A 14,033-nucleotide genomic window follows, 5' to 3' on the forward strand; every position below is an offset into this window, starting at 1 on the left:
TTAGGGGCTAAAACTATAATTCTCCCTATTGTGAAAAGTCATCACCACAGGAGGCATTATTTTCAGCTTTGGCAGATAACGTATTAAAAGGCTTGTTCGAGGCAAGTTTGGGGCGAGTTCCTAAAATGCCACAGGCTATTGACCTAAGATAACTGTTGTTGGCTGCTCACCCCATGCTATTGGGCATTCATGTGGCAAAAACATAGGCGTTTGGATGAGTTTTTTGCTCTTAAGAATGTGTTTTCAGTTTGGGCAAAAAACATCAGCGGCCATTAAACTATTTGTCAGATCATGTTTTGGCCATCAAACTATTTTTCGTCAGTAATTGGCCACTAAACAACTTAATCAGTAAATCCGTAACCATTTAATCAATAATTGCTCTTAATCTGTGAAATTAGCAGTACACGTGGCAAAAGTGCCGGGTAATTTTTAGTGGATTAGACAGTAAAGCAAGATGGGAGGTTTTAAGTGGCCGCCATTTTGATTGCTTTGCTTGGGCTATGGTGGGGAAGGACTTCTGCACCAGAAAACTTTTGGAAGATTTGCTGCTGCAACATGTCTGCCGAGCCAAGGATGATATGGCCCCATTTTCAGATTTGGACTTGGCTCAGAAGCTTTACCAGTTCCTGCAGTCCAAGAGATTCTTGATTGTTTTGGATGATGTCTGCTCTGCCGATGCTTGGGAGTGCCTCTGCATTGCACTTTTGTCTCAAAAACCAACCGCCAGCAGAGTGCTGCTCACCACTCGGGATGTCGGAGTTGCAGACAAGATTGCTTCTTCATCAGTCGACGACAAAGGATTCATTCACCGGATGAGATTTCTTAACCCACACGAAGGCTGGGAGCTTCTCCGCAAGATGGCTTTCAGAGCTCACTCTTCTTCTAGTAAAGGCATCATTCCAGAAAAAATCTTGCCTGTCCTGGGCAGACCACATATCTTCTTGCTGGGTTCCAATTTGTCCATGAGGTTTTCGTCGTTGCTGTTAATTTGCAGAAGCATCTAGGTTTAGCAGAGCGCCTCGACATTCTTGTCTTCTTCTTCGGCTTCTTGGATTTGTGGCTGAAGATTTGGGGCTCCCAATTGAGTCGCTATTTTTTCCTCCATATAATTTTCCATTCGGTGATTGTTTGAGGAAAGAAATTAAAAGAATAATACGGTCGCATAGTTGTTAAATAAAATTACCCTCGTATTTTGTCACGTGTACTGCTAATTTCACAGATTAAGAGTAATTATCGACTAAATGGTCACGAATTTACTGATTAAGTTATTTAGTGGCAAATTACTGACGAAAAATAGTTTGATGGCCAAAACATGATCTGACAAATAGTTTAGTGGCCGCTGAGGTTTTTTGCCCTTTCAGTTTTAAGCTTCACTTTGATGTTTTAAATTTTTATTTGCCTTTTTCTTTTACTACGTAAATTCATTGTTAGTAGAGTTTCTAGTCAAATCAATTGAATGGTGGGAGATTCTTCGTCCATCCAAAAAAAAAAAAAAAAGAGGTTATGCTACCCACCAAAAACAGAAATGGACTGTAACTTGTATGCTAATAATCATCTTGGTCATGTTCCTCAAATCTTAAAAGAGCTGCAATTTGCATGTGAAGATAATGTAAGAAAATTCCATAACTTTTCTTATTTTTGTATTTGTTAGTATTCTTCATATATTTTTTGTAATTTTTATTGTATTCCAATATGTTTTTCAAATTTTTAGATTTTTAAACAATAAAAAATTATCAGGTCTTTCATCTCTTATCTAAATGAATATGGATCGGAACACTCTATCCAATGCCTTTGTCTTTTAAAACACCGTTGACGAATGAAATACTGATTTGGCTTCCTTGTTTTCAATCTTAATTTAATGTTTATTTAAATTGCTCATGCTGCTGTAACTAATTTTGGGTAATTCAATTATAAGTTTAAGGTCAAATTATTTAGGCCTATTAGAGAAAAACTTTCAAAGATTTGAAATTTTAATTCGCAGTATTCTTGTGGATTCATCGTTAATTGATGCTATAATCACTTCCCAAATGACGTGATTGGCATTGCAATCTCTTTCTCTAAACTTGAATTTTCCTCCTCCTTTCTAATTTTCCTTTCCCTCGACAAATAGAACATCTTGATTCCTAGGGGGTCTTTCTCAGCCTCCCACTACCTATATCTCTTTTTCCTTTCTTTTTTTTTTTTTTTGTGTGTTTGTTATAATGTATCTCCTAAAAATTCTAATGAGAGTTTTTTCTCTTCTAGAAGTTTATGGCAAGAGTTTTCTCCTCTTGTAAGATTTTCTAATGACAATTTTCTCATCTCTGAAGGATTCTTAATGAAAGTTTTCTAGTTTTCTAATTCTTTTATTAGATCTGATATATATATATATATATATATATATATATATATTTGGCTTTCAAATTTGAGATTTCTTAAAACTATTTCATCAAAACTTACCTTGACATCGAGGCTTGAAACAATCAATTAATAGATTCGGAAGGTAAAATCAGATAACTAGAAGCAGATGTTCTCCAGGCTATAAATGTTTTATTTCTTGGTATTTTGGGTGCTCCCCAGAGTGATTTTTATTAACTTTTCAAATTTCTATTCTCTTGTTTGCATGTGTATGTTTGATGTAATTTCTACACTTATAATTTCTATCATTTGTGCAGACTTAGAAAATGATAATGTTATTATCCAAATAGAAAAAATGACGTAGCCATTGTTTAAATGTGATTAAATATGACATGGAGCTAAACTTTGTAAAGGGCTGGATTTCACGGCAAATCCACTATACTCGTCAGCCATGTCTAGGGACTTTTTTCATAAATTTGATTAAATTTTGGATTTTCATGCAAATTTTGTTTTTCCCAAACTTTTTCTTCAAAGGGTACTTTTAAAACTGCATACACTTTCCAAGTATTATTTGTTTGTTTGCTAATTCCATCTAATGGAGTCACAAAAATAGCATCATTGACTTATACCCAAGGGCAAAGTAAATGGTTGGCGATATTTTCAGAGCAAATTTTTCTCAAATGCCAAAATTATCCTTAATCAGTCAACTCCATATATTTTTCTTCATTTTTGTTTAGATCATTAAACAGTAATTACTTCTCTTCTTCTCTCTCCAATAAAAGTTTTTCCTACTCAGTTACTCACATCCTTCTCTCTCTCTCTCTCTCTCTCGTTTATCAATTATTTTTAGGGTTTATCACATTTTATCCCCTTAAAGAATACCTCATTTTTCAGTTTACCTCCTAATCTTTAATTTTGCTCACTTAGCCCCCTTTAGGACAAAATTACCCTTGCATTATTTTGACTTTTCATTTACCTTGTTTTCCTTTCTTTTATTTCTTTTTCTCTTTTTTCTTTATTTAATTCTTCCTCTTTCCCACAAAAATCTTCACCCTAATGATTGAAATTAAAAAAGAGAAATTGCAGAGATCTATCTTCTCCTTAAATGATTAAAAAAATATTCAAATCACTTTCCTAAAATACAATTTTTTTAGCCTTTCAATTCTTTTAATTTTGAGTTTTCTTCTTTCCATTCTAGTTTCTCATTTTATTCTCAAGAAAATATCGTAAGATGAAATTGTTTTCCTTTCTTTATTTCTTTTTCTCTTGCTTCTCTCTTTCATCCTTTCCCACAGAAATTCCATTTCAATGAAAATTTTTGTTTTGAGTTAGTAATTGCATATTTCTGGGTGAAGATTTAAAAGGCATCAAAAACTAATTTTGATTTTTTGTATGATGCCACGTGTCACAAATTTCAATTAATGATTATTAATTAGGTCAAAATTTCATCTTAAGATATTTTCTTGGGAATAAAATGAGAAATTAAAAAGGAAAAAGGAAAATCCAAAATTAAAAGAATTGAGAGGCTGAAAAATTGTATTTTAAGAAAGTGATTTGAATATTTTTTTTAATCAATTAAGGAGAAGATAGATCTCTACAATTCCTCTTTTTTAATTTCAATTATTAAGGTGAAGATTTTTGTGGGAAAAAAGAAGAATTAAATAAAGAAGAAAGAGAAAAAAATAAAAGAAAGGAAAACAAGGTAAATGAAAAATTAAAATAATGCAAGGGCAATTTTGTCCTAAAGGGGGTTAAGTGAGTAAAATTAAAGATTATGGGGTAAACTGAGAAATGGGGTATTCTTTAAGGGGACAAAATGTGATTTACTAAATTGGTCTTGGCTTTAATAATTTCTCGTATATTAATTCTACATGCTCTCATATTTTTTATTTTAAAATTTTACTCAAAAAGTTCTTTTTTTAAGCACAATGTAATTTAAGTCAAAGTAAATAATAGTTTAAAATGAAAATAATCTCAAAAAAAATAGGCTTACTTTCCCTTCAATTCATGGGATATATAACGTAATATAATTTAAACTTTTTTTCATCTAATTATTAGAGAATATGAATACTTGATAGAAATCAAGCCTTACATAATAAATATGAATACTTAATAAAAGATAAAAGTCAAGATTTACATGACAAGTATAAAAGAGAAAAGAAGGTAAAGTTTTGATAGTACTAGTTGCTTAGAGACATGACAGATAAGCAAAATTCAAAAGAAAAATGCATATTGCATGTCAAAAAATTTTATGCTCAAGTATTGAGTTACAATGACATCATAATAATAATTATTTTAAGTGTGAAATTTGTTGGACTTTAATGAAGTTCTATTTGTTAAAAATAAATAAATAAATAAAAGTTTTAGAATTGAATAAAAAAGCAAGAATGCATAGAACTCAAAAGATTAAAAAAAAAGGTTAAGGCAAAAATGATGTTATTTAATTATAAAATAATAGATCTATTATTATGTGAGTGAGAAAGTGATAAATGAGAACAATAGGAAGAAGAGTATGACACCCTAGCCTAGCAAAAAATACTTAATTGGAGAGAGAAAATAAGAGTAATTAATACATAATGGGTGACAGCCCGGTCTTCTCCTAAAGCGTACCTTAGAAGTTAGCGGACCGCCTGTCTGGCTTTCACCAGGACTCACTCACTCACATTAACTTCAGAGATAATATTTCTCATTAATCATCCAACATCCATTCTTAATACTTCTTAGTAAGACAAAAGCTTTGTCCACTACAAATTACAAAAATAAATCATCCAAATGCTCATTCTTAAGTACATCACCCAAGTACATCACCAACCAGTGTAAAATATAAATCTATCCATTAAGAGATACAAATGCAGGTCTTAACATCAATATATAACATTAGACCTCCCAAAACACTCTAACTCTACTCGGTCGTCCTTCAAACTTCACCTCCTCCTGGGATACCACTTTCAAAAGGATACGAACTCCTCCTGTGAGTCATTTCAATGTCATTATACATTCATTTCAGTGTCATGAGACACTCATTTCAATATCATTGTGCATTCATTTCAATATCATTGCACACTCCGCCAATTCACCTCCTTATATCCTTCAAAACAATAAACAATCCCCTACATTCAGTAATCAGTTCAATAATCTCTCAACTTCAGGGTAATACTCGAACAGTTACCCAAAGCTTCCATCCTATCCGACCAAACCCTTTGCTAGCTCGAATAGTCTGTTGAACAGAGGTTTTGGGGCCCAGTTCAGCCGATGTGGTAAAGTACACATACGGCTTACATTCATGCACACTTACAGTAACATTTGGTCAATTATCAACCTTCAAACTTAACTAAGTCGAGTGCGATAAAGTACACCCTCAACTTAGAAGGTGAGGGACAATTGAGATACATTTTACAATAAATCACTTAGCAATATTTCATAATAAGCACATTTATCACATAATTTCACTTAAGTAAACATAAACGGTTAAACACATAAATTCGGAAACACTCACCAAAACCCAAATAAATTACTCTCGAGCTTCGGGTTCGATTCCTGGCTCACAGCTACTACCTGTGACAAGTTTATAACACTAAAGTGAATATATAATTCATACATGACCACTTATCATTTATTACCCTATGATTTAAACTATTAAAGTCAAGTTTTGACTTTAAAATACAAAATATAACATATTTTATATTTATTTTACATTTTATTTCAAAATTTATTAATTTTATCATTTCAAACCAAGAATTATAAATTTTTCCCAGGTTTGTATCTTCGTATAATATTTAAATCAGGAATATATCTTTCTCAATTCAATATTCATCAATTATGGCTTATAGACACTCCATTTATTCCCTTTTAACTAAACTAAACTCTAAGTTGTTTGTAAATTAAGTTTTGTTTCGCGATACCAGCGCCCCTTAGGTTCTTGGGTCTTTAAAATGTTCTTGAAGACAAGATTAAGTGATTAGCAACCGTCTTATATATTTAATTATAATAAGTTGCCCTAAAGTTTCCAAAACATTATAGAACTTTACTTTATTACTATATCAACTGTCAACTCACGTTCTAGCAATATACTTCATAGTTTTCAACAACATTTCATCTTTTACTTGGTTAAAATATTGATCACTTAGTATTTATTTCGTCCCTGCTGAAGTTGAATCAAATAACATGTACTATTAACACATAAATTCAACAAGACAACAATAAGTTCTGTTTTAACCAAATGCAACTTCCTAGCAATGTACAGGTCCAGCATTCATTGTTTCCCTCAAATCCTTCCTTTCAATTTCATGCTCCAACTAGATAAACAAATCGTGTTTATTAAGCTATAGGATAGCGTTAGTCAGATCGTAGAAAATTTCTGCACTAAACTCAAAGGAGAAGCTGATCAAGACTCCTTTCCCCTCAGCCATGATGTACTTCAGCATTTTAATTCACAGCTCCCTCCTTAGTTGCTCCACTTTAACTCTACTCACGGTGCCAAATGTAGTTACTGAACCACAGGGCAACCCTAGTTCCACCTGTGGAAGTTCATAGAACCAGAAATTGGAAGAAAAGCTGCTCCAAAAGCTAAGTTCCTTCCCTTCAGTATCATAACAGATTGTAGCAGCTTCCCTTTTGTCTAATTTCGTTGAGCTTCCTGGAGTTTCTGACTTCCAATGCACCTACCTGTTAAGGTTAAGAACTAACATGTCTTCCATGTATTCATTAGTATGAGTTTCAGAGTTAGCAACAACAGGTTACATATCCTGCTTAATTCCCTCGGCCAACCAACCTGCAATCTGCCGAATGCACTTGTCTTGTTATGTTCACCTTAGTTTATACTCATTTCAGTCTTGCTTGATGAAGTTAAGAGGCTTTATGACGTATTACAGCTTAACATATGCTCAGTTCTATTCAGTACAAAAGCATTATTCACAAAAACTTACCTCTGGCCTTAAGTGTTAGGAATTGCAGACGTAATCAGTTTCTCTTCCCAACTTTTGTTCCCTCGAGTGTTAGCTCCAGCCTCCCTTACTTTCCTTGCGATATTTCTTCTTGTCCCTGGGTTAATTGGTGAAGAACCAACCAAGCCCCTGCTCTCACTTCCTCAGTTTCGCTCTCTTCTCACTCTCTCTGTTTTCTCTCGATGCTAGCTTGGTAAGGAGAGGTGCTACAGATTTTGTCTTGCTCTCTGCCACCGCCCAAGTTTTGTAGTTGGTTTCTCTTTTTCCTCCACTCGGTCACCGCTTGGATTTGGCTAACCATTGGCAGCTACTTTCTCCTCTTATATTCACTTAGCTCTCTGCTTAGAAGACTTAAGGATCAAAAGGAAAACAATTCATTCGGTGGTCAATGTTCCAGTCGGTGCTACCAACTAAGCAGCTCACTCAGGCCACCGCTCAAATTTCTTGAAGATTGTTTTACTTCTATTCGGTTCCAAATTCTCCAATTGTTTTTTTTCCTCCCTCGGCTCCTATTGTAAAAATTGCTGATAGTTTATTTTGTTTGACTGCATAGTTACTTACTTAGGTTCCAAGATTCATTCCAAGATTGGTTTGATCTTTTAATTTTAGTTCATTTGTTTGCCATGTGTCCGAAATTTTATTGTCTCACACATTGACTCAAAATTTCATTTGATCTAATTTGTATAAATCTTGAAAAATTTTGTTTATATCGATCTAGTAGATTTTCACACATTTGGCTTTAAAAAAAATTAATTAGTCATGTAACTTATTCAACTATATAATATATATTCAAATGGCTCAAATTACAATATGCATACCATATGTTTATTTGATTCATATAATTTTTTTTTACACCATTCTAGGATATTTCTAAATTCCCAATTTTTATATAAATTCAATTAGGCATTTAATTTAACTATTTATTCATTATATATAATATTTCTAATATCAAAGTAATTAAAATAAAAGAAACTCATAGCATACATATAATTTTTTTCGAGTTCTCACATAATGGATCATAGGAAAATAAACGAAAATATATAAAGTTGATTGATTGAGAGCAATTTTGGCGTTTAAGTAAAATACCCTTGCCAAAGTAAATAGTTTTAGGTTGGAAGTTCACTACCTCCCGCCTTTAGAGGGGGAAAGTCTAAAAAACTGTTCCATTAAATTGTAAAGAAGACTCAAGAGCATGCAGTATTTCTAAAGAAGCCATGGACCCTAAAATATTAAGGAAATCTTATGCCTAAAATTTATCCGCAGCAGCTACCAATATACTGTTAGTTTTTGTTAAAGGATTCTATTGTGTGCATTAAGGTCGCATGTTAAAAAGTGTGACGAGTCATTTTGATAGTTAATTATCAAAAGAAATCTATCAATTTTGAAAACTTCTTTTTTTTTTTTTGGATTTAGACTTTTATAACCTTGGATGAGAAGGTTGGATTTAGTCTTGGATGAGATGGTTAATTTTGCAAGTAGCATGTGTTTGTGCTAAATTATGAGAAGCAAAGTTGGCACTACAAAAAATGGCAAAAGAGGTAACGCAATACGAGGGCTCGTTCTTAATTAATTAGATGTACTGATATATGAATGTTGATACCCCCATAATGTGGCTTAATAGTACTCATGTCAAAAGAAAAAGAAAAAAAGATATAAACAATAAACTTTTCACTTAGGGGCGTTTGATAAAATTAAAGTTTAAAATCTGAAATCTGAATTTATTAAGTTATTAAATTATTAAATACTAAAATCTTAATATTTGAGAGTATTCAGCATTAAGTAATAAGTAAACAGTTTATTACTTATTATTTTGATTAATTTGCCTAAATAATTTAAAGCCACTTTATTAATTAAGACATTCTGTATTTTATTATCAAGCACGGCTGAACATATTAAAGCTTGAACTTATTAAATTTAAGTACTAAATGAGTTATTAAACAAGGCTTTAGGGTCTGTTTGGTTGGAAGTAAAATGTTTTCCTTGGGAAAATATTTTCCGTGGAAGTAATTTTTCATGAAAATCATTTCTCTTTCGTCATTTTCAGGTGTTTGGGTAGTTTATTGAAAATATTTTCTTACTTCATTTTTCTGGTGTTTGTTTAACTTTTGAAATATTTTCACTTTTATCTCTATCTTTATTTTCTACACATTATAACTACATACTTCTTCCCATGCAAAATAAGAAAATTTATCTCATTGTTTAACTTTAAAAAATCTTGAAAAAATGTATATATGAATAAAAAATATCTCCTTAAGCAATAAACAAATTGTTGGGCATTTAGTGTCAAATATCAATCACATGCAATGCTTATTGTGACATATATCTTGCACTCTCACTGCTGGAAGTTTTTTTAGAAAAGAATGTCCCTATTATACATAATTAATTACTAGCATAGGATGAGCAGAATGAGGTTTTTTTTTTATTTTGAATATACTAGGAGGAGGGTTGGGTTGGGTTGGGTGGTACGGGGGAGGGAGTGTAAGGAAGAGATCTTGGGTTCGAGTCCTCCTGTTTACACTAAAAAAAAAAAGAACATACTACAAGATGTTTTCAGTAAGTTTGGAACATACTACAGGCAGGATGCATGCATTTCGGAAAACAACTTCAGTAAATTTGGAAGGGAAGTTGTTTTCCATAAGATGAGTGAAAATATTTTACATAGGAAAATGTTTTCAGTAACTTTTGTGCAACCAAACACGGGAAATTAGGAAAATATTTTCCTGGAAAACATTTTCACCCGAAACAAACGGACCCTTAGTCACGTAATACTTACATAAGTTGTTCATAGTCATCCTCAGCACCTACAAGGAACCTCCGGCACCATCCCTATCACAATCTAGATGCAGAGGAATAATGGAATGAATATTTGTTAGTTGACCCAAATTCTACCAGCCCTGGATTAGACGTCTGTTGCAGTCTAAACTACCATTTACGTCAGCCAACTGTTTGTTTAATTTATATCATATCAAAACGTATTAACCATAGACAAAATATAAGAGATCCAGTACACCATTAACTTATTGATTACCGTAGATAAAGATTAATTAAATTTATATCTTGTTTTAATATGATATTACTAAACTTGTAAATGCCAAATTACGAATAATATGTAGCTAAGCAACAAATAAGCAAGCACCAGCAAACGTGTTGAAGACTGTAGAAATTGGTGGTCTACTCTTAGGTTAACTGTCACCAACTACTTTCAAGCCTCTTGGAAACCCATATTGGAAGGAAATATTTCAATTTACTGTGTGAAGAAGTAAAGCCAAGTCCAAGGCTAGTATCCAATAGGGATAAAACCACACAAAAACCCTCTTCCAAGAAAGTGCCATATTCCTTTAGTCAGTCATGCAAAAAGTTGCCTAAACTTACACTTCAGCTCACCAAATCAATCTGCTGTGGTAACTCATGCACGGCAAGAAATGCAAGGGATAAGAAGGCCAAAAATCACACAATATAACTCATGACTTGCCAACCAACTTATCACAGTTTTTTGCACAACTGCAACTTTTGTCATCCCAAAATCATGAATTTCAATCTAAACAGCATGAATTCCACCTATTCTTCTTCCTTTGTTGCTGGCAATTTTGCCAGAAAATTTCTTTCAGGAGGTCTGTTTTTCGTCATGCCTGCAGAGGTTCAAATGCTCGAGCTTTTACTTGCTGTTTTTGTTTTCATAGTTATACATTCTCTGAGGCAAAAGAAGAGGCAAGGGTTGCCAAACTGGCCCTTCGTGGGAATGTTACCTTCTTTGATCCTTGGTCTTCAAGGAGACATGTACGAGTGGATTTCAGGTGTTGTATGCCGGCAAAACGGCACTTTCATATTCAAAGGCCCTTGGGGTACAAACCTTAACTGTGTTGTAACATCTGATCCTCGTAATCTTGAGTATCTGCTCAAGACTAAGTTCTCAAATTTTCCTAAAGGGGAATACTTTCGGAACACTGTCAGAGATCTCCTTGGAGATGGCATATTCAGCGCAGATGATGAAATCTGGCAACGACAAAGGAAGACTGCAAGCCTGGAGTTCCATTCCACCAAGTTCCGAAGCATGACCACTGAATCATTGCTGGAGCTGGTTCATTCTAGGCTCTTACCTGTCTTGGAGGAGTCGGTCAAAAAATCTGTGCCTGTTGATTTACAGGATATTCTACTTAGACTAACATTTGATAATGTCTGCATGATAGCTTTCGGGGTTGATCCTGGTTGTTTACGCCCTGGATTGCCCGAGATACCATTTGCTCGGGCATTCGAGGATGCAACCGAAGCAACCTTGTTTCGATTCGTCACTCCAACACTAACTTGGAGGGCTTTGAGATCTCTGAACATTGGGACAGAGAAGAAACTGAATGATTCAATCAGGGAGGTTGACAAGTTCGCAGAAGAAGTGATTCAGACTAGGAAGAAAGAACTTTCTTTACCAACAGAAAGTGAAAAACAAAGATCAGACCTCTTAACTGTGTTTATGAGATTGAAAGATGAACAAGAACGCCCATTTTCGGACAAATTCTTGCGCGATATCTGTGTGAATTTCATTCTAGCTGGAAGAGACACATCTTCAGTGGCATTGAGCTGGTTCTTTTGGCTGCTCAACCGGAATCCGGAAGTGGAGCAAAAAATTCTGGCCGAAATGTGTCAAATTGTGAATGAGAGGAAAGATGCTAAAGACAAAGAGGATCTTGATAACTTGATCTTCAAGGCAGAGGAGGTGAAGAAGATGGAATATCTACAAGCTGCTCTTTCAGAGGCTCTCAGATTACATCCTTCAGTACCAGTGGATCACAAGGAGGTAACTACAATGTTTTCCTTTTCTTTATTTAAATTTGCTTTTTGTTTTGCTTAAAGGGTTAAGAATTGGGTTCTCTTCCTTTTTTTCCTTTTTGAAATATAAATAAATGGTTACCCTATTTTTCTTTCCGCCTTCTTCAATACACAATCAGATTTGCAACCCAAGCTTTTTCTTCAAAATCTGAACCGCCAAGCTCGATTTATGAACCGGGAAATGGACTAATATAATCACTTTATTGAACCTTTTACTTCTTGTTTCTTAACTTGTGCTTACAGAACCTAGCGTGAGGTGAATTGACCAATTTTTCCCAGTAAATGGATTGTTGAAAAAGCATCAAAGAATTTGTTGCCAAATTACATTTTGGCATTACTTGGTTTCCAATTGACAGTGTTTCAACATGAAAACAACCACAGTTTGACCAAAAAGACAGATTTTCTATCTAAAATAGCAGAAACTATGGTTGCAAAGAGTTCGTCGACCTCGTCTCCATCTTTTTTCAGCTACTTTCCTACTGCTTTTAGTGAGATTGCTGGTTGTTGACCTCTTTGCCACCTTGCCCAATTCTTTTGTCCAAATTGCAGATTCAGCAATTGAATTGGAACATATGAAAGTCAGAGTACAACATTCAAAACCAATCAACAAGATAGTAATTTTTTTTCTTTGCGTCATTGTTGCTAAAGTAAGACACAATGCATGATTTACTAGAGTAACAATAGCATCAAATACATTGACTTCAAGAGTTGAAAACATATTCTCTATCACCTGAAGCCTTAAAGTTTGGAAAATCACGTTAGTGTCTATAAAATAGGGGTAGATGTGCCCATGATTTAGTTGATGAGAGAAAAGAATAAAGAATGAGATTAGTTGTATTAAAATACAATTAATAATAAGGAATGTTTTGTAACTTCAATCTAGCTTGGTGTCCAAATTCTGGTATGTTCTCAAGTATATGAAAAGGAATGCTGGATACCTTCCATTACATCTTAAACACCAAGCAATGAAGATGGCTCATACAATATGCATCAAAATGGTCATGCTATCTCGAACCTTTTCTCTAGAAAATGAATAGAAAACGTCAAAAATTTTGACTTTCAAAGACTCCATTTTACCCAGTCTTGATTGTCGTCATTTATTGATGTGGTTTGTGTGTCTTTAGGTTCTTGAAGATGACGTTTTCCCAGATGGAACAGTGTTAAAGAAGGGAACAAAAGTGGTATATGCAATTTATACTATGGGACGAATGGAGGGAATATGGGGAAAAGATTGCAGAGATTATAAACCAGAAAGATGGCTGAGAGATGGAAGGTTCATGAGTGAATCTGCCTACAAATTTACAGCTTTTAATGGAGGGCCTCGGCTATGTTTAGGCAAAGATTTCGCATATTACCAGATGAAGTTTGCAGCAGCTTCCATTTTGTACCGCTACACCGTGAAGGTTGAAAAAGATCATCCAGTAATACCAAAGATGGCATTGACCATGTACATGAAGCATGGACTTAAAGTAAGGCTTTCAAGGAGGAATCAGACTGAATTGCAGAAGCATTTGAAGACCAATTAGTATCCATTACAATAACAGGAGAAATTGAGTGTTACTTGTGTTTTTATATTTTACTCTTTTTTTCTTTTTGGATTTGTTTGTGGAACACTAAAAGATAAATATCATGTGGCATTAGAAAGATTTTGTCAAAGAAATGAAGGATTAGAAGGATTGGCAGATAGGTAAGAAGGTACAACTGATAGGAAAAAGGAGTGAAATATGAATAATGGTTATACATGTTGATTGATGACTTCATAATTTGATTATCATTTATTTGTTCTTTCTACCAGTATTCTTATTAATAATCTACTGTTAAGAATGCTTGGTCTAACAGAGTTTGGTCTCACCACTACTGCTAAATACCAAACATCCATCTTTTTTTACTTTAATTGGGGGTGATACATATCACCATAAAGTCCATAAATTG

The 14,033-nt window shown here is 33.8% G+C and overlaps 2 protein-coding genes and 1 long non-coding RNA gene across 3 annotated transcripts; 2 read left to right on the forward strand and 1 right to left on the reverse strand.

Moving 5' to 3' along the window:
• The first annotated feature begins 500 nt into the window (after window positions 1–500).
• On the forward strand, window positions 501–1,004 carry LOC140016516 (disease resistance protein RPP13-like). Its single transcript, XM_072070052.1, has one exon. The coding sequence runs from the start codon at window positions 501–503 to the stop codon at window positions 1,002–1,004; it is 504 nt and encodes a 167-aa protein (XP_071926153.1).
• A 3,992-nt stretch (window positions 1,005–4,996) lies between these two features.
• Window positions 4,997–7,611, reverse strand: LOC113715767 (uncharacterized). Its single transcript, XR_003454074.2, has 3 exons — window positions 7,263–7,611; window positions 5,834–5,892; window positions 4,997–5,306 (listed from the first exon to the last, which is right to left on the reverse strand). It is a non-coding gene; the product is annotated as an uncharacterized lncRNA (long non-coding RNA).
• A 3,019-nt stretch (window positions 7,612–10,630) lies between these two features.
• LOC113716854 (cytochrome P450 86B1) lies at window positions 10,631–13,886 on the forward strand. Its single transcript, XM_027241363.2, has 2 exons — window positions 10,631–12,069; window positions 13,226–13,886. Exons 1-2 carry the CDS (start codon window positions 10,744–10,746, stop codon window positions 13,625–13,627), a joined length of 1,728 nt encoding a protein of 575 aa, XP_027097164.1. The 5' UTR covers window positions 10,631–10,743; the 3' UTR covers window positions 13,628–13,886.
• Window positions 13,887–14,033: the final 147 nt, after the last annotated feature.

The sequence above is a fragment of the Coffea arabica genome, chromosome 11c, assembly GCF_036785885.1.
Source record: "Coffea arabica cultivar ET-39 chromosome 11c, Coffea Arabica ET-39 HiFi, whole genome shotgun sequence".
NCBI classification, from domain to species: Eukaryota; Viridiplantae; Streptophyta; class Magnoliopsida; order Gentianales; family Rubiaceae; genus Coffea; species Coffea arabica.

Excerpts from the sequence above, each read along its gene's own strand:
- LOC140016516 (XM_072070052.1), top strand. The coding sequence starts at position 501 with ATGGTGGGGAAGGACTTCTGCACCAGAAAACTTTTGGAAGATTTGCTG.
- LOC113716854 (XM_027241363.2), top strand. The coding sequence starts at position 10,744 with ATGACTTGCCAACCAACTTATCACAGTTTTTTGCACAACTGCAACTTT. Across the intron at positions 12,070-13,225 it reads TACCAGTGGATCACAAGGAG|GTTCTTGAAGATGACGTTTT; the intron begins GTAACTACAATG and ends GTGTGTCTTTAG.